Genomic DNA, 27,949 nt, shown 5'->3' with positions numbered 1-27,949 from the left:
CAACATGGCAGGTGTGAGTGTCTGTATAAAATATTCTCTGTTTATCTTCAACTTCGTGTCCTGGGTGAGTGTTTTTCTTGTAATGATCAATTTTATGCAAGAAAGGGGATCTTGATATCATAAATATCATAAATGAGAACAGACTCTGCACTAGAGAAACAGAAGAGGAGGAGAGTGTATTTTCCATTTATTTGTTTGGATGTGTTTGTTCTTTCTTTGGTTATTTCAGTAATTGAAAATGAGCCAATGACTCAAAAAAGTGCACTTCGGGTTCTGTGGGGGTAAACATTTCATAAATGTTTTGATATTGTTACAAAACAATCACAGAGGGAAAAAAATACCCCTTAACTAAAAGACAATTCTTAGTTGTATATCATTCAGGCCTCCCTAGTTTAAGGACCCTGTGGGGAAAATCTGATTTGATTCCATTTGGAGCCTAGCTCCTAAATTCTAACCTTTACATCTGGGTTTGAAACAGGTGAATGGTGGGGTGTGATGAGAAAGACGTGAGAAGAGGATCATTTTCAGAGATCCAAAGAAGAAACAATGGTCATGCTAAACTTTAAAGAGAAACAGTAAAGTTACTTAATCATGGAAAGATTAAACTAAGGCACTAGTTTTGTATCAGAAGTTTAAAGTTAGTATTTTGATGTGTCATTGCCCCATCTTTTAATCAACAGGGTTTGTGTTTTAGCCAGCTCTTATGTTTCTCTTGAAAGTCTGTAGACATAAGAAATAACAAATAAATTGATAAGCAAAATCTAACATTGGAAAGTTGAAAACTGAAATATGGAAAGGCAAAGTGGTTAAGGGATGTTGGATGTTGGGATGTTGGAAAATTGATGTTATCGTTTGTAATATAAATGATGCAATTAAAGATTGTTCAAAAGTAAGTCAATAGAAATAGCCCAAAATACTTAAATGAAAAAATTATTTTGTGTACTGGATTAAAAAATGGCTTATGCAGTATAAGCAGGAGAAAGTTCTGGTTTTGTTTTTTACCTGGTTATCTTTAGTAAACAGGCAGCTGGTATCTACATGTTGGTAAATTTCTGTCCTGTTAAAATAATGATGTACCTAGCTAAACTTAAATAGATGAATATAGTCTTATTGTCTAGAATGACTTTCCATTCAATGTCAGTAGCCCTAATGAGTACAAGTGATATATATTGGTAAAGTAAGTAAGTAAGTGAGACTATAAATGAATAAAATAAGAAAGGTTTGTTCTTCGTACTTCCTCTTTTCCTTAGAAAAATGGGCTGCTTTTGCAAATACTAAATGAAGCTCAGGAATATATGCCAGAGTTTAAAAGTTTGTTCTGATAAATTTCTTCCCTTGAAATATTTAAAATTGGTTAAACATTGAGATTAGAATATAAACAAAGAAATTCCTATGTACTTTGGTTGGTTTTGCTTTTAACTTCTTATTGTGGAGAACCTCAAACATTCACAAAATAGAAAAGGAAAATCAACCCCGTCATCCAGCCCCAAAGCCATGAAACCGTGGCCAGTCTTTCCCGGTCCATATTCTCATCACTTTCCCCACTCCATGTTATTTTGAAGCAAATCCTGGATATACTATTTCATCTGTAAATACTTTAGTGTATATTTCTAAAAGACAAATAATTCTTTTTTTGAAGAAATGTACCCACGATGTCATCACACTAAAAACTTAATAAGAATTTTAAAACTGATCATCAAGTGTCTATCCAGGGTTCAAATTTCCAATTGCCTCACAAGTGTTCCTCTTTGAATCCGAATACAAACAAGGTCCACGACTGTGATTGATTGGTTGATATATCTTCTATGTCAACTTTCATCTTTAGGTTCTCCATCCATCTTCATCTTTCCCCCACCCTGGAAGTTTTATGTACTTGTGTGTTTGGTTTGTCCTATTGCATTTTCTGTGATCTGGATTTTGCTATTTGCATACCCACAGTATAGTTTAACATGTTCCCTTGTCTTCTGTGTTATCTCTAACTTAGTAGTTGCACTTGGCAGTTTGATAAGATTCAGGATATTATTTCGGGGGATGGGGCACAACTAGCTTATAAGTGATATTTTGTTCTTTCATCAAGAGGTGTATACTGTCTGACCATCTCACTTTTTGTGATGTTAGTAGCTATTGATGCTTAAGAACCTCAACCCATCAGTTCACTGAGTTTCAAACTGGTGACATACTATTCCTATCATTTTCTTCCTTTACTAGCTGGAATACTTTCAATAAGGAGAGATTTAGCATTTACTAATTGGTTACCATTAGTGCCCAGTTTTTATTTTTTAAGAAAGGCAGCATAAATGTTTCTTACTTTTTTTTTTTTTTTTTTTGTGGTACTCAGGCCTCTCACTGTTGTGGCCTCTCCCGTTGTGGACCACAGGCTCCGGACGCGCAGGCTCAGCGGCCATGGCTCACGGGCCCAGCCGCTCCGTGGCATGCGGGATCTTCCCGGACCGGGGCACGAACCCGTGTCCCCTGCATCGGCAGGCGGACTCTCAACCACTGCGCCACCAGAGAAGCCCTGTTTCTTACTCTTTACTCAACAGATTTCAAAATGATGAGTTTATTTTCTGGTATCATACAACGGTGATAAGCAAGTATTTCTTTAAATATCCTTATGAAATAATAGATTTAAATACCATCACAGTTCTTACCCTCGTTGCTGTGCAATTTATTCCATTTTTGGCCAGTGGGAGAGTCTTCAAGTTGGCTCCTGAGTCCTTTTGATGTGACCCTAATAACTTTGATAACTTCTTCACTATTTGGGATGATAAGATGTTCCAGGCTCACTTCCCTATTTCCTGCCCCAGACCTGGAATCAGTATTTCTCCAAGAAGTCTTGATATCTGTTTCTAAAAAGCTGCAACCATTGTCTCTTTATGATGCAGAATATATATGGGCCATTTAAACAAACCAAAATATAAATATGCTAATAAATGCATGGCTTCTACTTTAATAACGTCTCAATGTCTTCAAACTAGTCACAATCCTCAAATTATGAAATAGTCAAAATATATCCATGTTGTATAAAAACAGCATACAAAGTGTTGATGGCTGTTTTAAATACATCAGAGGTCAGTATTTCATTAAATAGCTGATGAATAGCTATTCAGTAGCTAATAGGAATTTGAAACAGATCTGAATTTTAAACTGAAATGAAAAAGACAGTCTAGGAAAGGGGTATGTTATAGGCTCAGGATTATAAATTTGATATAAGAGTACAAGGTGAGTTGTAGACATCTGTACAATACTGTACCCAGTCATTGTTACTGCTTTCCTGGAGAGCTCTGATTATTTTATGGTTACCGTTATCTCTGTTTTTCTGATAATGAAGTCTTTCTGATGCTACGGATTTCAGTTCGATATTTCTGACTTCCCTTAAAAGGTCTTGTTCTTCCCATCAGCATAGTGATGGGAAGGGACCTATAATCTTTATATGAGACATCTTGAGTAAGAGCAACAGTTGTAAAGACCAATGATAACTTCTCAGCCAACAGGTGACATCCATATTTTCATTCAAAAGTTAGAGCAGGAGTCTGTGAGGTTAGGGAACCATTCCTATTTCTACTCTCCCCTCTACTCCCAGCCCAGAGTTCTCAGCTGGAATTTTATAATCCTTCATAGGAAATTAGCAATTTGTCACATTTCTAATGTTTACTTAAGCAAATATTTTACGGTCCCACTGATGTGGTTTTCTTGTAGACATCCATGGCCTTATGTTTTCAAATGAATTCTTTCTGGTGTAACTTTAGAGAAACTAAGCCTTTGCAAAGTAGGGCCAGATGTTGGAATATCTCTAAAGTATGCATACGGTCATTTAAGCTAAACATACCAGTTTCTTTTGTGAGAGAACTTGAGATATGCCACATAAATACGCAGTGATTTCTATTTGTTAGAATTAGTAATTGAAGAAAAACGTGAGAAAGTAAAAATCATTCCTAATCACTCATGCTAGAGTTTGATGCAAATTAGAGTGAATTAGAGGTGCGGTAGATAATAGGTAAATCATAGGTGCAAAACCTATTTCTCTGAGTCTTGTGTCAAAACAGGTAAACTGCCCACATTTTCTTATGCTCCTCTTAGATAAGTCAGGCATGGGAGTGTTGTGGATGCTTGGAGCGTCTTAGGGGTCTGGGTAAGCATGGAAAACAGGGCCTTTAGCCCACAGATTCAGTGGAACCATTGCCAGAGGCAGAGAGCTGTGGAAAGGCTGGCTCTTTATGAAGGAAAGCAGAGTGACGTAACATTACCAAACCCAAATGGGGGAAGGTGAGAAGGAGACAAGCTGTAAAGCCAAAGGTGTTAGCAACTGAAGGAAGCCAACCATGAAGAGTTTTGAAGAGAGCAGAAGGAAGTCAGGAATTGAGAGAGTTCAAGAACCAGCATTTCAATGTCATCGTTGTATTTTATATGGTACCTGGGACGCTAGATTGGTTGTGCTGAGCGCAATGAAGAGAGTTGAAGCAGAGCAGACATAACTATGAGACGGGATAACTGAAAAATAAGGTGCAATTATATTTCATTCTGATTGATGAAATCCCCCAAGATAGACTTGACTATGGATGAAATGTGTGAATTTTGTAAATACAGTGGTTGCCTGCCACTATGCAGTCAGCTTGGAACTTAAACAGTGACAAAGACACTGGAGTCCAGAGGCTAAGAGCTGAACCTCACCTCCTTCACCACCAGCTGTGTGGCCCTGCGGAAATTGGTTAACCTCTCTGTGCTTTATAGTTCCTTATCTGTAAAATTGGGATAGTAGTAATATCTACTTCATGGGTTGTTGTGAAGTTTAGATGGTTTAATACATATAAAGAACTCAGAATAATGCTAAGTAAATGTTTAAGAAACAGACATTTCAGCCATCATTGTACAGGCTTTTTTATGAGTCAGGAGTATGAAACCACTCTGCAGTGATGAATAAATTCCAATTTGGATTTTGAAACAGAGGAAGAAATAAAATGGCAAGAATTATGATAAGACAGAAATTCTTCTATCATAAATTAGAAGAATGTTGGAAAGTTGATTTTGAAGAAACAGGCAGACTGAGGTTCGAATCCTGAATCTACATTTCTTTGTGGCCTGGAACATGTTCCTTGGTTTTTCTTTGCCTCAGTCTCTGCACCTGTTAAATGAGGATGGTAATTTTACGCAGCAGGGTCAATGGTGAAGATTAAGATACTTTATGAAAGCCTGTGACCAAGGACTGACACACAATAATAATTCAATTAATGCTGTTTTCCCAATTCCAACAATCGTATTGATTTTTAATTTAAAAATATTGGAATCTGGTGTGATAGTATTTTAGTCTTACTCTTATCCTCCTCTGGCCTCGTGGGGCAAGGAATCTGTGGGGCTGGAGGGAGATGCTCACCCTGAGTCTGGCCTCCACTTTGGGTACTTATCTCAAAATACAGCCACATTGGGGATTAGGGTTTCAACATAGGAATTTAGGGGCACATAATTCAGTCCATAGCATATTCATAAGCAAACATCAATTACGTAATTTCTTAGAATGCTGGCTCAGACCAACTGCATCCTAATTTCATAAAAAGAAGGATGTCCCATGAGAGCTGAATGGCAACAACAGTGACTTTCTTCAAAGAGAAACCAGAAAGGGGTAGTGGGGGGCAGGCCTAGTAAGTTCTGCAGTGTCCACTGATGGCTAACCTGGGGGCCTAACACATCAGCTAATTTCCTTTTACAACCTTATCGACAGAAAGAAGGACATACCTAGATGCTTATTTCTTAATTCATACTCCAAATTATTTAAAACATTATAAAAAGATCAGGGGCAAACCCTTAAAGCCAAACTGGAGAAAGGACTCAAAGAACCATTATGATGATCAATCTTATAACAATTGGGATAAAACAGGTTAGTATCAATCATGGCTCTACACTGATTGTTCTTGATAGAAAACCAATTACTTTTAATTAATTTAATTAGCAAATTATACATTTCTTAAAATATTCTCGATAGTTTTAGAAAAACATCAGATTAAGATGCTAATCATAATAGCTATTCAGATAATGTTATTTTCATTTAAACCTGAAAGCCAGAGTGACTATTAAGACAAACAATGTAAATCTACCTATGAAAGGAGAAAAAAAGAGAAAGAAAAATATCAGTGAACAAATTGGAAAAACAAAAAGTCCAACTGTTATAAAATTACTGAAAATCACAGAGGGTCTCATTATCATTTGATATAAATTCTTGCAGGTTTATTTATTAACAAAGAACCACTAAAATGAGCATTTATCTCCATCTGCAAATGAAATTAGGATTTAGTGGAAAAGAGGAAAAGAAATAAGGAGAGTTTTCAGGCTCTAAAGCTGTTTATTCAAAGATTTGCAGTTTATAGTGTGTGCGTGTGCACACCTATAAGATAATTAAGTTGTATAGGTGATTTGGTGATTTGGCAAAGAGCTCTTTGGTAAAAAGCTTTGGTTTTCCATTGCATTTGTTGTTTTGCAGGAGTTGAAGCATGTAGTAAGGGTGGGGCTAGATTAGGAGTGCTGCTGGATTTTCACCATGTGACCGTTGTTATCATTTGGGATTCCAGTTTCTTTAATCTGAAATAAAGGGCTTGAACCTAGATGAATTTTGAGATCTTTTAGGGAGCATAGGTTCAGCTGCTGTTTGCACTCCGTATTCCTTTCACAAAAGCCCTGACTCTACTCCCAAAGCAAACGTAATGAGAAGCCGTTAAGTGAAACTGCTGTTTGGGGGTTTTGGGCATATGGCCCAACCATACATGAAAGCAATGATACTACAAAGTCATGGGGTTTGGAGGACTCAGGCATTTCTCTGTCAGAGAACCCTAAGGCCGGAATAGTCTAGAAACTCCTCCAAAGTCTACTGCTGTGTCTGGTATGTTACCAAGCTTGTTCTCAACATCTCTATCTAATAATAGATCTTTGATTTTTTTATTTTTTGAGGCCACAACATCTATACCTTAAAAAACAAAACAAAAACAAAGCTGAAAGACAAGGTTTTTTTCTTACATTAAAGTAAAATGTGTTTCACATTTTATGTGTTGGTCTTGGTCCAAATTAAATAATCTGGTAAAGTCATTAAAGGAATTTAAGACTTTAAATACTGTTCCTCATTGTTCCTCTTCTCTTTACTACCTAAAAGAGCTTATTTTTAAAAGAGCTTATTTGGGTACAAAAAGTGTCGGTAAACCCTTGTTGCTTAACAGCAAATGTTGTCAAATGTTCTGCTGTTCCCTCTACATCCCGACTTCTTGAATCTTGAAGGAACGTTTGGTGATTAATCAGTTATTCCCTTCCTTTATGGTCTAAGACAGCTTCTCAAAGACAAACCCAGAGGCCCAATAAGGATATTTTGTCTTTAAACTGTTATTACTTATCTTTTGTATGTTAAAATCTAGCAGAAACGCAGTTAAGAGTTGAAACATGGAAAACCATCTTTCCCCTCCCCTGTAGTGGATGGAAAACAGATTATTCTTATCAAACTTTCCAATTACAACAGAACATTTTAGCAATTATCTACACATAAATATGCCTCATTTATGTCTTTTAGGTTGTAATGGTAGAATTAATGATAAACCATTGTTACCAGATGGCTAGAGGTGTGTGGAATTAGAGTCGCAGTTTATCTTGGGCGTACTCTAACATTTTTTTCTTTTTTCTGCAGCTGTGTGGTGCCTCAATCCTGGCAGTAGCAATTTGGCTACGAGCAGGCAAAGATGGTCCAGAGGTAAATAAATACAAGTTTCTCCGCTGCCAAAGTAGTTTATTTCTCTTATAATGATGAAAGTAATGACAGTAATAATAATAATAAAATATTTCTATAGCATTTCCTTAACTGCCTCATGTAATCATTTGTGCTGATCTGTGATTTTATAATTTAATTAAATTTAATTAATCAAAATTACCCACTATGTGCCTGGCACTGTGCTAGGCATTGATCAATCCTTCTAGAGAATGGAGAAGATGTTATTCCCCTAATAGGAAGATGGGAATGAAAGAGGAGGCGGGAAGGGGCCAAAGCAGAAATTAGCCTCCTTCCTTATTTGCTGAAGTGCAGCCTGAAGTTATCTAGAGGATATAGACCACCTTGCCTCCCCACCAAGAGCAATTTTTGTACAAGGTATTGACAATAATTTGGCTGATTCCCAAGGTGGGGTAGTGATCCAAAAGAAAAGAAGGTGAGAGGTTCTCTTGGAGAAGAAGAATTTGAATCTGTGTTTTAAAGGCAGCAAAGTACAAAGATAGTTGGTAATTACTTGGGGCACTTGGTATTGAGGGTAACCCCTTGTAACAGCAGGAGGCTGGTCACCGGTGTAACTCAGGAGTTGACCGGCAATGTCCAGCCTCCTGACATCAAGATAAGATTAGCATGATCCCCTGTGCCCCACCACACACCGTTCCGTGGGTGGCAAAGGTCTTACCAAGATTTCTGTGGGTCTGGAGGAAGTTTAGTTCCTACAGTTAGTTCTAGCTCTGGTCTTTGGATTCCACACACACTGTCTCTGTTCTGTACCACAGTGTCACAAGTGTGGAAAGATTGTGTGTGTGGTGGGTGGGAGCAGGGTGAGCGTGTGGGAGGGTTGGCCTGTCAGTTTCACTTAACACAGTGCCTGGCACCATTTCCTGGCTCCCCTGCTTCCATTCTCCCAGCTCGCTTCTTCCCAGGGGTGTTCCGCCCCACAAGTTACGATTCTTATCTCACGCAGGGCAGTTACCTTGTTCTTTGTTATCTGGGCTCTTGCCACTATTCAGGCTCACATGTACTCCTAGGGCCCTTTCGAAGTATTTGCCTAAATAAAGTTTCCCTCTATAAGAGGAATGTTGATTCCTATTTAATAATTATTAAGATATTATTAAAACAGAAATTAAGGTAATGCATTTTCTATTAAAACTTATACCACGGTGCAGTTACATGCCATTGGGCATAGCCTAGTTGAAAGAAATATTAAAAGCAAAAGCAAATTGACATCTGTTCTGATTCCCTTTTTAAAAGGATTGGTTTTTGGGGACTCTTTTTTCTTGCTCTCTCACTGTTTCTCTCCTTCTTTTCCTTCTTTCTTTCCTTCCTTCCTGCCTTTTTTCCCTTCCTTCTCTCCTTCCGTCTCTTTCTTTCTTTTCCCTTTCCTTTCCTTTTTCCCTTTCCCTTTCTTTTATTTTCTCTTCTCTCTTTCCTTTTCTTTTCTTTTCCCTTAAAATTTGCTTTCTACCATTAGAGAACCCAGAGAATCACAGTGGCAATTCGCTGCCTCTTCATTCTGTGCCTCACCATGGTGAAGAAGTTGAATGGGGGATAGGTGTGGCAATAGTTGGTAACATTCTAGTCCATCAGGATTTCATTTGTTGTTTTATAGTGATATAAATATATCTGTGACTTCTTGATGCCCTTGGACTCTGGGATTTGAGTCCTAGAAGAGTATTTGAAGATTCTTAGAATCATTTAGAAGCTGATGTTTGACTTTGGGACTCATAATTAAGCACAGAGATTAAAAGCTATTGATTTAGATGGTGCTTTGGCCTTTTTGAGATGTGTGTGCCGCCTGTATTTTATTTTTAAATTTTATTTTATTTCTGTTTGATATGGGAACATTTTATTTCCCCCCAGTGCTTCTGGTAAACAAACTTGGTGTTTAGTCTAAGAAGTCACACACATTGAATGTATTAAAGAACTGTTGTCCTTGAGAGGGTGTTACTATGAATCTGGGGATAAGAATGATTTAATAGAGCTAGGCAGCATCTTTAGTTACATTTTGACTCTTGTGCTCTGTCAGCCTCTAACCCTAAACAAAAGTCAGTATCTTCCAGGACGATTTTAACCAGCTTGACTTACGTGAAATTGGCTTGATTTATTTTTATTCAAAGTCAGTGACAAAGAATCAAGACTGTGCAGAAAACTGAATTTTACTAGTGGAAAAACAGAGGAAGAAGTTTTAGAAGGAGAAACCTGAGTGCAAACACAGAAAACAAGGATGTCAGGATGTCTTTATGAACATCTTTTAGCAAAGCTTTTGGTGCTAAAGTGTCTCTTAGGGATGCCTTGTTCTCCATCAGGATGAACTCAGCCCTGCATGAGGCAAAACGTATGCACAACCATCCTTGTCCCAGGAGATCCTTTATAATCCAAAGAAGACTGCCTCAGCCCTCTTCAAAGTTCAGCCGTGTCCCTTCCTGTAGAAATTCTCCCCTTGTTCTAAGACACACAGAGACAGTGTTCATCCGAGACAGCTTTTAAAACTCTGCTGTCTCTCCCCTGGAACAAATACCTGAACTCAGATTTCTATTTCTTTTCTGAATAAGAATAGCCACTTGTTGGGCTGGACTTGAAGCAGTGATCCTCAGGTAGCCAACACATGGCTTTCTGGCCACTCTGGCAGTGGGTCACTCTGCCCAGATCAGTCTCAGAGAAGTGCCTCATTACCTGCCAAATAAGTGCTGGCCGCACTATCCAGGTCTCACTGGTAGGTATTTGACCTACTGTTTCTATATCTGGACTGACTAACCAAGTCTTCATAACTCAGCCATTGAGGCTTAAATTGTCTTAGATACCTGAGGGTTTTCCTGCATTGGCCACAATGTGCTAGTGAAGCAGTCTTTGATGGTGAGTAGATAGAACGGGGTTTCTAATGCTGCTTTTTTGGAGTTTTTTTGGTCATTACCTATTTTGACTCAGTTACCATGCCTGTTTATTAACAAAACTGATTTCTTAGCTCCAATCTTAACAAGCAAACCAACAACAACAACAACAACAACAAAAAACAGAAAACCTGAAAAAGAGACAAAAAGAAAATCTTTAGGACATAACCCAGCTTTCTAAATATGTAAATCGAAACATCATCAGTAAGCATAGACTCTTAGAGACAAAGGAAGCCTTAGGTATCACAGAGGCTGATACCTTTATAAGTGAGAAACTGGAGCCCAGTAGGGTTAGTTGACTGCTCTATGGTTAGAAACTTAGTTATTTATAAAGACTCTGACTGGAATATAGATTTTAGTTTTTAGTGCTCTTACAACTTTAGCATATTCCTTCCTCCTGATTATCAAATAAAGGTTTTGTCTAGGCTATGAGTTGATTTAAAAAGTCTTTAAAAATGTAAAGATCATGAATAGTAGTATGTGTTTGTTTGCTTGTTTTGTTCTTTATTTTGATATTTCCTGTTAAAGGAGCTAGTCTACATGCTGTGCAGCAGATTCCAAGAGGCAGTCTCTGAGCTAGTGTAAGACCTAGTGTTCTACCTAGAAATAGCCCAGTAGATAGAGGTCATAAGAGGTAGATGGGCTACACATAGCACTCGAATATAACAGAGGAACAAGGTTTCACTTTTTAATTGTGATTTACTTCTGGACATATCTGTAGGGCAAGAGATAGATTGAGGCTAGGTGTTATGAAAGTGATGAAGAGTATACATGTGGGGCACAGAAGAACCAAATTATGCAGAATGGGTAGCCCAACCCATCGTAATGGGCCCTAGGATATTTTCCTCAATATTCCATTACTAAATAGTCAGTCAAAATAAAGAGTCTCTGGAAGACTCTATAGACTATACTTCCTGAGAACAAGGAGATAGACTTGATATGGAATATTAGAAACTAGACTTATTTTATTTTCTTAGTTTAAATTTTTGTTTGTTTTGGCAAATGTATAGACCTATGTAATCACTATTACAATCAAAATGCAAAGCATCTGTATTAACTCATAAAAGTTCCTTCATATCCCGTTGCAGTCAGTTCCTTCTTTCCTTTATACTCTGCTCAAAGGCTGCACTGCTCTGATTTCTATCATCATAGCTTAGATTTACCTATTCTTTTTTATTTATTCCCCAAATGGATACTTTATAAAATTGAAATATAGTTGATTTACAATGTTGTGTTAATTTCTGCTGTACAGCAAAGTGACTCAGTCATGCATATATATTCTTTTTCATATTCTTTTCCATTCTGGTTTATCACAGAATATTGAATATAGTTCCCTGTGCTATACAGTAGGACCTAGTGGTTTATCCATTCTATAGATAATAGTTTACATCTGCTAATACCACATTCCCAGTCCTTCCCTCCTCCACCCCCCTCCCCCTTGGCAACCACAAGTCTGTTCTCTAAGAGTCTGTTTCTGTTTCATAAAAGTTCATTTGTGTCATATTTTAGATTCCACATATGTTATGTCATATGGTATTTGTCTTTCTCTTTCTGACTTACTTCACTTAATATGACAATCTCCAGGTCCATGCATGTTGCTGCACATAGCATTATTTCATTCTTTTTGATGGCTGAGTAATATTCCATTACACACACACACACACACACACACACACACACACACACACACACACACACTACATCATCTTTATCCATTCATCTGTCTATGGACATTTAGGTTGTTTCCATGTTTTGGCTATTGTAAATAGTGCTGCTATGACCGTAGGGATGCATATATCTTTTTGAATTGTAGTTTTGTCCGGATATATGCCCAGGAGTGGGATTGCTGGATCATATGACAACTCTATTTTTAGTTTTTTGAGGAACCTCCATACTGTTTACCATAGTAACTGCACCAACTTACATTCCCACCAACAGTGTAGGAGGGTTCCCTTTTCTCCATACCCTCTCTGGCATTTGTTTTTTTGTAAACTTTCTCATGATGACCATTCTGACCTGTGTGAGATGGTACCTCATTGTAGTTTTGATTCACATTTCTCTAATAATTAGCAATGTTGAACATCCTTTCGTGTGCCTGTTAGGCATCTGTATGTCTTCTTTGAAGAAATGTCTATTTAGCTCTTCTGCCCATTTTTTGATTGGGTTGTTTGTTTTTTTTGTTGTTGAGTTGCATGAGCTGTTTGTATATTTTGGAAATTTATCCCTTGTGAGCCGTATTGCCTGCAATATTTTCTTCCATTCCATGGGTTGTCTTTTCATTTTGTTTATGGTTTCCTTTGTTATGCAAAAGCTTGTAAGTTTGATTAGGACCAATTTGTTTATTTTTGCATAGATTTACCTATTGTTGAATGCCATATGAATGGACTCATACAGCAATCACTCTTTTGAATATGGTTCATTTAGCTCAATGAAATGTTTTTGAGATTCACTCATATTGTTGAGTCTATCTGTTTGAGGAACTTAGGCTTTATAATTTAAATAATTAAACTGCCATAAAAACATGCTTTATGAAGCTACTGTCAGGTATAAAACACAAAATATGCAAATCAAAGATCACATCATGGGTGAAACTACCGGTCCTTCTAAGCTTTTTAGAATAATTGATGTTTTAAAAGCCTATTTCATTTCTTCCATCCAACGTCCAATATATCATCTTCAAAAAATATAAAATTGGAAACATTATCTGGACAAGTAATACCTCAATAGAATAGAATGTAAGTGCCTTGAAGGCAGGAATTTTTGCTTGTTTACATCCTTGAGGTATCTCAAGGTCCTAGAACAGGGCCTGGCACAACAGTAGTTACCCAGTGGATATTTGTTGAATAAAAAACATCAAGAAAAGGGATTTTCTGTCATTGATCTTTTTCATTTTCAGATTCTCAGTCCTGGGGCTGCTACCATTAACCCCTATATTGCTGTGAATATCTTGATTGTTGTGGGTGTTACCATCATGATTCTGGGTTTCCTGGGATGCTTTGGTGCCATGAAAGAAAACCAGTTCGTGCTTGTTTTGGTGAGTTTTCCCGACAAATCCCAATACCCAACCTTCAGACTTTAAGGATTATCTCCCATCCCCATTGTCTGTCAAAAGGACTTGCCAAGATTGATGAAACTCTCTCACTTTTGTTTAGAGGGTTTGGTTGTGGAAGTTAATATATTTATCTTAGATTAGAGGATACTGTGAGAGAAGACAAATTTTAGTTAGTCATTCAGTCATTCATTCAATTACTAAGTACCTGCTATGTGCCAGATACCGTGCTAAAAGATACATAGATATGAAAACAATTAGAACCCATTAGGGAAGACTGACAAGTAAACAATTAGCAACAGTGAAGGTGGCCCAAGAAGAGAAGGGCAAGGATAGAGAAGGGAACTTTCAAGCCAGAAGCAAAAGTGAATAAGGTGTTTGTACCGGTGAGTGTGTGAAGAGCTTTCCAGGGAGAGGACCTGGCAGTACAATGCTAGCATGTTTGGGGAACTGCAAAGCCTTGGGTATGGCTAGAGAGTGCAAGGGCTACTTTCAGTAAATAATGGAAGACGGGTCTGGGTGTGGGCTACAGTCAAATCGTAGTCCATGCTAAGAAAATTGTAAGGGTGTGAGATAATCAAATTTGTCCCTTAGAAAGCTTCAAGGATAGATTGGGTTGGGATAACCCACAGATATTCACTTTTAACACATATACAGTAGAAAATCATAAATGGGTATAGAAAAAAATATTAGAAAAATTCATCAAGTATTTACTAGATAGAAATCTGACATGAGTTTATCAGAGCTCATCTAAACTTGTTTCTCTGATAAAAGTAGTATTGTGTTAGTCCCTGAACAAATAATTTTTAACTGATGGTTGATTATGAGGGAAGGTAAAGATAGAGTTTTAATGGGACTCTAATAGCATCCCTGGTGGTTGCTTTTTGATTAATAAGGCTTCATTTGCAATTTGGGGAATTTTTTTTTTTTTTTTTGCGGTACGTGGGCCTCTCACTGTTGTGGCCTCTCCCGTTGCGGAGCACAGGCTCCGGACGCGCAGGCTCAGCGGCCACGGTTCACGGGCCCAGCCGCTCCGGGGCATGTGGGATCTTCCCGGACCGGGGCACGAACCCGTGTCCCTTGCATCGGCAGACAGACTCTCAACCACTGCACCACCAGGGAAGCCCCAATTTGGGGAATTTAATTACTTGAGGAACTTGTTTTAACAAAAAAACTAATTTGTGGGATCCTCCAAAAGTAGGATTCAGTAGATCTGAGGCAGATTTCAGGACTCTATATTTATAACAAGACCCCAGGTGATTCTAATAGTGGTAGAGATGTTGTTTTGTATTCAGTTCTGAAGTTTGTCTTGAAGTTTGAGTTTGTGTCTGATGAAGGACGAGAAAGATCATATTCAAATAACTTCATCTAAGTTTTCAAACTTCCCTCCATTCAACATCATACCGATGCATACAGTCCTATCAGTCGATTTTAGTTTTACCCATTTTCCTTAGTCAGTCTTTGGAGAGAATGTTTCTGAGTAGTAATGACCCCAATTTTGATTCTTGAGGCAAAGGATGGAGTAAATGAAGAGCATGGTTAATACTCCAACTGTAATATGATCCCAACTGCAGAAAGAAGCATGGTGCCAAAATGTCCCTAGATGTTACTGAATGTACTGGGTGTAATATATATTCCTTTTCTTTTCTTTCAGTTTTTCATAGGGTTGATTCTGGTCCTACTTCTGCAAGTGGTGGCAGGTATCGTAGGAGCTACTAACAAATCTAAGGTGTGTACACGTATGATACTTAATAATCTTGGAAAAGTCTGAAAAATTGACATGCTACCTTCTGGCATGAATAATTTAACAATACTTTTCAATTTTCAGACTGAACGTGCTCTTAAAGAGACTCTCCAGACTAATGTACATCTTTTGAGTGCACCAAATGGAAAACCATTCCAGAAAGCCTTTTCTGAAATTCAAGAAAAGGTAATTAGAGTTTGTAAGTTATCTGGAGAGTTGGACGTAGTTCTCTGTTTACTTAATTTTTAACAGGTGTATTCTCTAAAGATTGAAAAACGTCTCTCCCTTCTGCAGATTTTGACTGATTATTCTGTCACTATGCCATGAGAAAAATCCAGGAATATTTCTAATTTTTCCCCACCTTCTTACAAAGTTCTGAGGCAGCATAGGACAGAGATTAAGAAGATATGTTTATGAAAGATTAAGCCTCGATTGAGCCAGATCAATAAGGATTTTAATATTTACCATTTAGAAGGATAGTGTGTTTGGGATGCTTGGAGTTTCTCTCTCTCTCCTTCTCTGCCTCCATGCCCACCCTTCTCTCATAAAATTAATTATAGCTATCATTTATTGCTACTTAGTGTGTACCAGATTTACATTCAGTAGCTCATTTAATTCTCACAACAACTCTATGAGGTGGATAATATCGTTATCCTCATTATCTTTATTAGACAGATGAGGGGATTACGACTTCGAGAGGTCTGACAGCTAACAAGTGATGGGGTTGGAATTTGAATACAGATCTGTCTGACTCACTAATTCTTTCTAAGCAGTACAGTAGCCCTTCCAGTATATATGTATGTATGTATTTACTTTGGCTACTTCACTGTCTTCAGGGTAAAGTCAAAGTTTGGGCAGGTATTGAAGGTATTCTACTATCTGGATCCTACCTAAAATTTTAACTTTACTAAATACTACTCCATGAAGAAAGCACTCTAGTCCAACCAGGTTTGTCTTCTCAGGATCTCTTAAACAAATCTGCCTTCCTGCCTCTGCATCATTCCTCATCCTTGGAATGTACTTACTACTTTTCTTTCTTTACAAATACTACATGTGCTTTGAGGTTTGACTAAAGTATTGCTCTGTGAAACTCCTCCCAACCACACCTTCTTTACTCAGAATTTCCATCATATTAACTACGTGTAGCATTTATTTCACATATGTCATAGAAATCCTCCTAATCTTAGAGGGGAGCTAGATTTTACAGGACATTTAACCTGACTTCTCATTAATTGAAGTATTTTATGTTTATGTTCATACACCCTCTAATTAAATATTGAAGAGCTAAAAGTTTGCCCATTTTTGCCCATTCCATCCCATTCCCTTTACATCTAAGTCTGATGATTAATGTGTTCTTTCTTAATTTGAAACAAAATCTTCCTCCCTAGAATTTATATCATTTAGTCTTAGTTCTTCCTTCTGGAATTTCAGAGGAAAAAAAAATCTACTTCTACATATTGCAATTTTTTCTTTGAAAATGACTTCTCATATGACTTCTAAAAGCTTTGATTTTGAACTTGTTTCTTGAACTATTTATCAGATGACATTTTTTCCCAGAGCATTCCCCAGTTCCTATTTGGATAGACCCCAGCTTGTAAAAATTCTGCTTAAAGCATCATTTCCAGGAGCTGAAACCTGATACGAGTTAGTCTCTGTTTAACTTCCTCTGTGTTGTGTTTTTCCTAGCTCCCCCAGAGCTGTACTCCTTGATCCTCTCTCCTCCAGGATTATTCCCACTTTAGAGTCCAGATTAATCCAAGTTTAAAAGCAGGAAGAATTTAGGCAACTCAGTTTCTCCACTGGGTGGGACCAAGCATCCTTGATCTTCCCTGCTTGCTGATCTAGGGCAAAATGTACTACAGGTAACCACTGGGTCTCTGGGTTGGGTCCTGCATCACACTTGTTGCACGTTGTCCCTGGTATCCAAGGGCTTAGTGCCAACCATAGGGTTTTAAATGTTCTGTTTGATGTAGCACAATTCTGAATTACTTCTGCTCTTGTACACAAATTCTGTGCCTGAAGCTCCTTGGGTTCCCAGGACTATGGTTCTCTTTTATTGTCTATTCTTTTTTTGTTTGTTTGTTTGTTTTAAATGTATATCCACAAGGATTTTCTTTTCTTTTTTTTTAGTAATGCCTCTTTGGAAAAAGAATCCTACCCCAGACTCTGGCTAGGTGACCTGGGGCTCCATCACACATAGACAATTTGTAGGTATTAAGTGGCTTTCTTTTTGGATTTCAGGGAATTCCCACAGAAATTCTCTGCTAACGTACTAGTGGAATGTGCCTCTCTTGAATTCTTAGTGATGACTACTTGTCTAGAGGTTGTTGTATCATTCACTGAACAGTGCCTTGTTCATCCAACTGCTATCACACTTTCAATGCATCCTGACCAACCTCTTCCCCAGCTGCTCCCACATCTGATCTGGTGACTAGATATTATACCAAGTTTAGCCTTTCTACCTCCTGCTCTGTCTTTTGTAAGTGTGTCTCTATACCTCCCTAAGGAATACTGTATTCCAAAAATGGATTGATCTGTGAGTGTATATAGTGGGACATATTCTTTTTGATCTGGAGTGTCTGTATCAATATCATTCAAGATTATTTAATTAGAAAGAGTGAGCAATTAATTATGTCTACCATGGAAACAAGAAAGGAAGTTGTTTCAAGATTACTCTCTTTGCTAATACTGATTGACCTTGAGACCATCAGAAATCTCCAGCTCTTTGTCACGTGAATGTCTAATGAGTCATACATTTGTGCAAGTAAATCTTTGAGCTAAAGCACAAGACTTTATATCTGCCACAGTTGAACCTGTTAGTTTAAGTCCATTGTTTGAACTATTTTTGGAACTCCATTTTGTTCTCCAATGTATTAATCATCACTCCCAGCTCTGTATCAACTACAGAGTTGAAAAGACACTTTCTATAATGTTATCTAAAGTACCGATATCAATGTTGAACAGATCATGTTCATGTTAGAGCACAAAGGAAACAACAACAATAAACACAAAACAAAAACAACAATGATGACAGTTAACACGTGTTGAGTACTTTCTACAAGCCAGGCATTGAGCTAAACAGTTCATATCTTCACATGGGTATTCTATTTTTATCTTTCCAACAACTCTATGAATTAGATACTATCATTAGCGACTATTATTATCTGTATTTTACAGATGAAGAAACTGTGGCACAGAGAGGTTTAAGTAACATGGGTAACGTGGTCACCAGCCAGTAAGTGTAAGTCCTTTCAATAGCCTACCATTGCAATGCACTTGAGCCTTAGAAAAACACCCAGTCTTGGTTCTATTTTCTTCAATTTTTTTCTACCTTTCTGCATGAGAAGTTTTCTCTCTAATTAAAGCAAATAGGGCAAGATGAGATAATGACCTCTCTCTTTCATCTAATAATATTATGTGCCATTACTCTGAGTCATTGGGCTTATCCCTTTCTTGTTTTACTTCCCCAAACATGATCACAACTTTCCTTAGTGTTTCCCCATGTTTTGGTTTATTTTGAGCCTTAACCTTCCCGACATTATTCTAAGAGTTTCGTTCATCATTTTCACCCCTTAGCTGTTTTACAGATGTCCGTGTAAAATTCAGTCTCATGGAAGGTCCACTAAGCATCTTCTTTGGCCTTTGAGATGCCTCTCATTCTTTTCCCCCTCTCCTCCAAAAGTGATCAAAGGTCATGAGATAGAAATTTCACTTTTCAAACCTCTTATCTTTTTTGAGTAAAAGTTCTTTAAAGAGACCTTGACTCTCTCATGAACTCTCTGGAAGCTTCTTTTCTAAGACCTAAGAAGCATAAATCTGATTCTGCCCCTCTCTTTTTTCATTAAAAACTAGAAGGTGAGTTTTTTATATTCTCTCCAAGTTCTTCAGACTTTTTCATCTGAAACTCTATTTTTTCCTTCATTAACATGAAGGCCAAAATGGAAGATTCCTTCATTTTTGTTTCTTCATTCAGGGAGTTAAGTGAGGTGACTTATACGATATGCTAGTATAAGAAACATCTTAATAGTGGTTTCAGAAGAATGTGATTCAATGTATTGACAATGTTTTTGTCTTCTCTCGTGACTGTTTTTCATATCTACTTTTCATCAAACAGTTAAAATGTTGTGGCTTGATCAATGGAGCTTCTGATTGGGGAAATAATTTTCAATACTATTACAAGTCATGTGAATGTCCAAGTGCATCAGATTCTTCTTGTACAAAGTATGATGGAAAAACTATTTACAAACAGGTGAGAACAAATCAAATTTGGCACAGTAAGTGCTTCTGTTGTTTTTTTTTTCCACAATGAAAGTCTCCACAAAATATTAAATTGCAGCAATTACAATGGGAATCATGATATAAAAGTCCCAGGAATTTCCCAAATTAAAAAAAAATCCTTATTTAAAGATAAAAGTAGATATAAAAATGAAAGTATTTTATTTCTTCTATGAGTCTGGCATCATTTAAATTCAACTTTAGTAGATCAAAGAAACATTCTACTGCAAGGGGAGGCAAAGTACAAGCTAACAGATAAAAGTTTATTTTGTCCTGTCTTTGGTGACTTTAATCATTATCCTCCTCTATTTTTCTATTTTAACATAGGTCTTAGAAATCTATATTTTCACTTTAATTTTCAAAGTAAAGCTTTCTTTTTCCAATCAGAGTTTCTCTTTCTCAAGTAATTGTATTGGGTGTAAAGAAATAACTTGGGCTTTAGAGGTTTCCGCTCTGGTTGTTAAGTGTACCTACCAATTTGCCTAATTACTGCTCCAATTGAGAAGTTGCCTCATGCCTTTAAAGTCAGTTGAAAAACTTGGGGGACTTCCCTGGTGGTCCAGTGGTTACGACTCTGTGCTTCCACTGCTGCGGGCACGTCCCTGGTCTGGAAACTAAGATCCCACTTGCCACTTGGTGCAGCCAAAAAAAAAAAAAAAAAGAAAAGAAAAACTTAGGTTTGTCTTTCATGTGTTGTAGAGATGACATATTTATGTCACTTGCGAATGTTAATATGTGGATGTTATATTTCTTATTATTCCTTAATTCATCAAATATTTATTGACCACTTCCTATGTACTGGCCTTTCACCAACTGCTGGAGATCCATTCCTAAACAGGGCACAATGTCTGCACTCACAGAGTGAATGCTTTAATAGGGAAGAGAGAAAGATAAGCAGGCAACTTCAATCCAATGAACTATTGGTATTTCTTGGATAGGACCAGGCACAGGATATGATGGGACCCCATTTAACTCAGTCTTTGGGGTTCAAGATACAGCTTCCTGCAGGACATGATATGTCTCTTACCATAGGGCTTTACATAATTTGTTCCTTCTGCCTGGAAGGGAAGTGTACAGAAATGACAGTTGATATTAATGTTTCATTTATTTGCTGTTATTCTTCACTGCTTACTAGGTGTCAGACAGACCCTTGCTGGAATCAGACATGCTTGTGGACCCTCTAGGAGATTATAGGCTAGATGAGAGAGAGATACATGAAAGCTATTATAGTTCAGTGAGTTAATTTCTGTAATCCCTAAAGAATATTTTCAATCTAGCATTGGTTTAGTAATGGCTACTGAGGTTAATTATATATTAGGAAATAGGAAGTATCTCAGGGGAAACGTCTCACCTGTTGACTATCACATCCCTTTTACTAATTTTATCAAAATAAAGGAGACTGTTCTGAAGGGAAATTGCTGTTACTAGTATTTAAAGTAACACATGGGGGAGAAGTTATCTACCAGATTACAGAGCTACCATGTCTTTTCATCATCAAAGTAATATCACTAAAAGTTTTCATTATTAATTTTTATATTCCTCCCTGCTCTCCTCCTCTCTATGTAATTTTAGTGACGCAGTATGCACAAGGAGGAGGGGAAATAACTATGGTGTAAACAAATGGAGTTTCCACTTAGGATAATGAGGAAATTAGTAAATTAAATTGTAGATTGCTATCTGTGTCCTGTTAAAGATTCAACTCAAAGATGTGTTTCCTCAGGATAGATTTTGAAATGCCCTAGCATTATCCTGAAAAATAATAGATGTTCCCTCCAAATTCACACATAATTCAGCTGAAGATAGACTTATAGCTGCACCAGTTTCCCAAAAGGAAGATCATAAATTCATGAAAGACTTCCATCTGCCTTGTGTCACTTGCAAGAAGTCTGGAAAAATAAGAAATCTGGAATGTCCATAATTCACATTTCTCTTTTCCCCTCCCTTTTGCCGAGATAACCTAGTTATGTAGAGGGGGAGGGGGAGAAAACCCCTAAAATATAATGAATGTGACTCAGTAGATACCATTAATCTCATAGTTAATCTTAGATGATGTAATAATTTCCTCTAATGTTTACCACTTTGGATCAGATGAGAATGGAGAAACGCATTACATTCAGGAATGAAGGGGAAGAGACTGTCTTAACCTCATGGAGAACTTTTATTTTATTTAACAAATAGCAATATTTTGTTAGCCCTTTGCACATATAAGACCATCATAGGGATGATATATTTTCTGGCAATACAGACAATAACACTATTACATTGTATATTATTTTTCCATTTTTAAAATTATTCATATAATTTACAATTGTTGAATTTTTAGGTCTGGTCTAAAATACGTTAAGCTTGAAATTTCATGCTGGTTTGAATAAATGTTTAAAAATGTGGCAGAGAGACAAATTTCTAAATTCTCTTTTTGTCTAAAGTAAGAGCATAACAGTGGACATAATGATTCTTTTTCCTTTTTAAGGTAAAAATAACCCTGACACATATTAAGGGATTTTTGAAAAAAACCTTGTTTTAAAAATGAAAATGTAGGGACTTCCCTGGTGGCTCAGTGGTTAAGAATCCACCTGCCAATGCAGGGAACATGGGTTCGATCCCTGGTCCAGGAAGATGCCACATGCCATGGAGCAACCAAGCCTGTGCACCACAACTACTGAGCCTGCACTCTAGAGTCCATGAGCCACAACTACTGAGCCTGTGTGCCACAACTACTGAGCCCGTGTGCCACAACTACTGAAGCCCGCGTGCCTAGAGTCTGTGCTCTGCAACGAGAGAAGCCATTGCAATGAGAAGCCTGCGCACCACAACGAACAGTAGCCCCTGCTCGCTGCAACTAGAGAAAGCCCACGGACAGCAACGAAGACCCAACATGCCAAAAAATAAATAAAATTTTTTAAATCATTAAAAAAATGAAAATCTACACTATAATTAGCTGAAACCTCAACGAGGGAACTCTCTGCTGCAGGTTACAAACCTAAAAAATACACAGTCAAGGTGGTAACAGCTCTAAAATGAACAATCAGAAGTTAGGATAAAATGAGTATTTATAACTAAATAGCCCTAGATTCAGTAATTAGGTAGTTGAAGCAAAACTTTGTTCCTCAAATGCTTCCTAATGTATGAACAAACCACAACAGTTATAACCTTTCGGAGCGGGGAAGGAGCTTGGAGTGGCGGGAATAATCCAATTCCTTTCTGTTGAGTATGTTCCTTGATAGCAATGTAAAAAGTTAGCCCAATAAATAAAAATTTGTACTGTACTAAAATAAGGTCAAAATTTGACTAAAGGTAATTTTTTGATGTTTTTAACAGTCATGCTTTTCTTTGATAAGATGCTTATTTTCAAGAAGTCTTTCCATAGTTATTGGACTAGCGTTTGGACTGGCAGCTGTTGAGGTATAGTATTATCTTGCATTATTAATTCTTTGTTTATTCCCTTGTTTGCTCATTAATTTTTCTAACAAATTTTTCTAACAAATCTAAGAGCCAAATAAAAACCAGGTGCTTCAGAAAAGCACTGGGTACCAAGTGCCCAAGGCCCAGCATCTGCCTCTACTGGCCTTGGGTCTGGGGAGGGGATTATCGTCTTAGGCAATTGGCAGGGCAGAAGCTATTATTTCTGAATGATCTCTCTCCTGGGGGAAGAAGTTGAATTAATTTCCACACAGTTCTTAGTCCCAGATATCCTTTTCCCATTGAAAACTAGCACAAGGGTTAATGTTTCCTGAAGTTAGAAGAAGCACCAAACAAAATAAAAACACAAGCTTTACAAGTTTTTATCCCTCTTTCTGATTTTGAAATAGAAAATAAAAACTGAGTTCAAGAGTGTGGAGAACTGTTTTCCTGCTATTCTAGTCTAGAGAAATCTAACAAGTTCTGAAAACTAGACAGTTGACTTTGATTTTCTCACTGTAAGGACTATGGACTCACTTGGAGAAGTGTTTAAGGACGCTCTGCTTGAGGTTTCTGCATTTACTCTCATCAATTTGATTATTGACTTTGAAAAAAAAAATGCTGTATAGGATTTTTATCTTGCTAGACTCTTCTGGCATGGTGTTTTCAGAAGGATTTTTTTTTTTTTTTAACGTGGCCTGAAATTCTTTGCAAAAAGATGAAATAAAACTATTTCAGGGAAGTGTTTTTGTAACAGATCTTGCTAATTTAGATATCAAGTGAGTCAAATTCAGTCACCAGTCCACGTCAGGGCATTGGCAAGAATCCTAACGATGTTAGGTGTCTCCCTAGTTAACGCCTCTGCAGGCTGGTTTGCTCAGCTAAGTGAGTTTTACCTTACTCTCATGAAATATCGTACAACGTTCTCCTTGGGTTTTCTGGTAGCTTTTACCTCTTACTTGTGCCACATCACTGTCAGAGAGTAACTTTAGCTGCGATTGAAGCAATTTAGTGTCCTAAGTGGTCATTTAGGTTACCGGTGGAATTTCTCAGCCAACCATAAGAGAAAGGGCTGGAACTATGAGAAGCAAATTGGGCTATTAAACATGACCTCCTTGTAACCCAAACGAATAGGTCCAAATATGAAGAATTTTTTGTTGGTAGATGCGGCTGTCTTCCTTTATGGCTGATATATGACCAAAGTCAAATGGTGCTGTGCATTAGGTCTGTTTCTGTCAATTCTACCCACTGTAAAATGTCCTTTGTTTCTCTGCTTTGTAGAGTTTATGCTCTACAAAGAGCATAAACTCTTTTGGGTTTATGCTAATTTTGGGTTTATGCTAATTTTGGGTTTATGCTAATTTAGAAATATGAGTTAATGGCTGTGGATGTAAGTGAGCAATCACACATATGTACTCACACATCCATAAACTAAAACACACACATGTGTTGGTAAAGTAGACTTTAAATGAGCCAGCTTTAAATGAGGTATTCAGGGCTTCCCTCGTGGCACAGTGTTTAAGAATCTGCCTGCCAATGCAGGGGACACGGGTTTGAGCCCTGGTCTGGGAAGATCCCACGTGCCCCGGAGCAACTAAGCCCATGCGCCACAACTACTGAGCCTGCACTCTAGAGCCTGTGAGCCACAATTACTGAGCCCGTGTGCCACAACTAATGAAACCCTTGCGTCTAGAGTCCATGCTCCGCAACAAGAGAAGCCACTGTAATGAGAAGCCCGTGCACCGCAACCAAGAGTAGCCCCTTTTCACCGCAACTAGATAAAGCCCACAGGCAGCAACGATGACCCCAACACAGCCAAAAATAAAATAAATTTATTAAAAACAATAATTGAGGTATTCAGCAACGATGACCACAACACAGCCAAAAATAAAATAAATTTATTAAAAAAAATTGAGGTATTCAATGTAAGTGTCAATGTAAGTGTCACATTCCATCTTAGACTCAAATTCAGACAATTGACTTTGACCACAACCCACAGATGCTTTTAAGAAGCTTCTCATAAGCAAAGCCGGGGAAAAAAGGACATAATCAGCTGGGAAGATTGATGTCTCTCATATCATAGCCAAAGACATTGCCAAGAATCTAAAGACATCTGATGGAAAATAAGATTACAAGAGGAATAGCATTTCAGTATTTTATGATATTGGTATACTCCATATATATATTTGTTATATATTTAGATATTCTATTGGTTGTTCTAAAGATATATATATATATATATATATATGAAAGTACCTTACTGAAAACCTTTCATAGAGGAATTTTTAGGTATAGAATTTACATGGTAATATCACAAACTATAACCATTTCAAGTTATGCCAGTTAAGTGTGATTTGTAGACTTTATGTAGATACGATAGTTGGTTCAAAGAACTGTTTGAAATTTTTTTTTCATTCACTCTCTCAATAGAAAATCTGCCCTCCCTCTGGGATTTGAAGAGAAAGAAAAATCATTTTGTATCCCCTCTCATTTTTACTTTAAAAAATAGCTTTGAAAATAGTCTATAGCTAAGGTAGCTATTCTATAAAAACGTATCCAAAAAATGTCCATCAGTCTGTCTTACAGTCTTAATACTAGTTGCCTAACACTTAGGCCCATCTACATTCTCTTTTCCCCAACTTCAAATTCAAGAAAACATAAAGATATATAGACAGAAAAATACTTCTAATAAATATTTTTAAGAAGCAAACAAAGCAAATATCTCCCTGCAGAAAATACACTTAAAACTATCTCCATAGAAAAATATCATATGAAAAAACCCACCCCCTGACGTTTACATCATTGGCGTTAGTCTGTTTAGGCATAGGCTCTGATGGAATGGCCGATGGTTTTTGTCAAGGCTCTGTTAAGAACATATACCTGAGGGATTCTTCTCAGGTAGGATGCTAGAAATCTATGCAAAATGCTTTAGTTTGTAAGAAAATGTTATCTATAGACACTGGAATTCTCATTATTCTGCATTAACCAGACGATCATATCTCTCCTTATTTGACTACAGCAACTTACAAGCACAAAAAATGATCAGCACTTTCTCTCCTCACTTTAATTAAGGAAAAAGAAAAAAAGCCATTGACCCTGATAGTCACCACTTTGTAGGATAAAAGTTATCCTGACAGGAGTTCCCAGGAATGGACCCAGGAATGGTCCCAGGAATGGAGCAGTTAAAAGAGAGAAAAAATAATTTTACATTTTTTAGATGGCTTCAGAATATGGGGAGCACGTGTACATTACTTAGCAAGTTTATCCTGAGTCTTAGCATACATTACTATAGGATGAATCTCTTTTAATTATTACCTATTTTTACGAACAATGATACATTTTCTTTTCAGAGGCAGTGAAATGCAAGAAAGTATGGTATTAACTGTCTAGTCTGCTGATGCAAGCTGGCCTTCTATTTCGCGGATGTGACAGTGAAAGATGATAGCTGCCTTATCCCACTGTTTTGCCCATTTTCGTGATTCTTTCCTGATACTCATCTCCCAGACTTAAGGCTTGGGACCAAAGCAAAAGACTAAATTGTAACATTTTCTCCGGTCATTCAAAAAGAATGACTTTTAGAACATTCTGAATGAAAGTCATTATTTTTGCAAAGAATTGGTGTCAATATTTTTTTTTAAGAGTTTTTGACTTGCACTATTTTTAAAGTCTTTATTGAATTTGTTACAATATTGCTTCTGTTTTCTTTTTGGTTTTTTGGCCACGAGGCATGTGGGATCTTAGCTCCCGACCAGGGATCGAGCCCTCATCCCCTGCATTGGAAGGCAAAGTCTTAACCACTGGATGGCCAGGGAAGTCCCTCAGTATTTTTTTTTTTTTTTTGAAGGAAAAAATATTGGGCAGCAGTTCTCATTTGAAAGGCATTTCCGGGAAAGAATTAGTAAGCAGGACATCTCCGTACGGTAGGAGCGCTGGAGATGACTCAGCATAAACGGCATCTCATCCTCTCCCTGACTCCCCTCAGAGGAGGCTGGTGGAGAGGAAACTTTCTATCTGCAATACACACAGGTTCTGTCATTTCTACATCAAAGCCACAGCATGCCACTCACCAACTTCAGAGCCAATTAGGGCAAGTGCTGGGGTCCCTCATTCTTGGGAGAGCCACTTAATGAGATGGAAATTATGCCCCAGATTTTCAGCTGTACATTTTCACTTCAAAGGAAATTCCTGAATGATGCCATTCCCCTTCAATTTAGAAGCTTTTTAAGAAAAGGGTTACTTTTTCTTTCATTCCTCTTGGCGATGCCTAAAAATATGGCAAGAGAAATTCTAGACTCCTTGATTTTTATGTGGATGATCTAAACCAGATGATTATAAGCTTTTCATAGAAGCAGTAGGCATCTTTAGACCCAGAGGCCTGAGTTCCCCAGAGTTCCATGGCCATGCCCTACAGAAGGGTGTGTGTATTCCAGAAGGGTGGGTTGCTTCAGTGACAGCTGCTACTGCACAATCAAATAGGGCCAGTTAGAGGCAGACTGCTAGCTGAAAACCCTGATTGAAACACAAAAATACTGAGCGTTTTCTCAATGTTAGAGTCTCTAATTTCCCAGGAAGAGAGATGACTTAGATAAATAACATTCGAATTGTCAGTAGCCAGAATCTTTTAATATACAATGTTCTTTTTATTTATAATATCTCTAGTGTTTTACTTTAAATTCCATGTTAATCCTCTTATTTTCTAGGTACTTGGTCTGATACTTTCTATTGTCCTGTACTGCCAGATCAGGAAGAAATAAGTCTGTAGATGTGTCAAGTCATCATCGGTCAAACCCCTTTAAAATTTTGTTTTGGATTTGTAACTTTAAATATATGAGTGCTGTGTTAAGAGCAGCTGTCCTATT

The 27,949-nt window shown here is 37.4% G+C and overlaps 1 protein-coding gene across 1 annotated transcript; it reads left to right on the top strand.

Annotated features, from left to right (window-relative positions):
• Nucleotides 1–4: 4 nt before the first annotated feature.
• Nucleotides 5–27,844, top strand: TSPAN8 (tetraspanin 8; the record flags this gene model as incomplete). Its single annotated transcript, XM_082850452.1, has 8 exons — nt 5–64; nt 7,658–7,720; nt 13,520–13,657; nt 15,327–15,401; nt 15,501–15,602; nt 19,531–19,665; nt 20,827–20,925; nt 27,791–27,844. The coding sequence occupies 8 exons, from the start codon at nt 5–7 to the stop codon at nt 27,842–27,844; spliced, it is 726 nt and encodes a 241-aa protein (XP_082706578.1).
• Nucleotides 27,845–27,949: the final 105 nt, after the last annotated feature.

The sequence above is a fragment of the Leucopleurus acutus genome (assembly GCF_964270905.1).
Source record: "Leucopleurus acutus genome assembly, chromosome: 11".
NCBI lineage: Eukaryota > Metazoa > Chordata > Mammalia > Artiodactyla > Delphinidae > Leucopleurus > Leucopleurus acutus.
The sequence above is the reverse complement of the archived record's forward strand: the minus strand, read 5'-3'. Positions and strand labels throughout refer to the sequence as shown.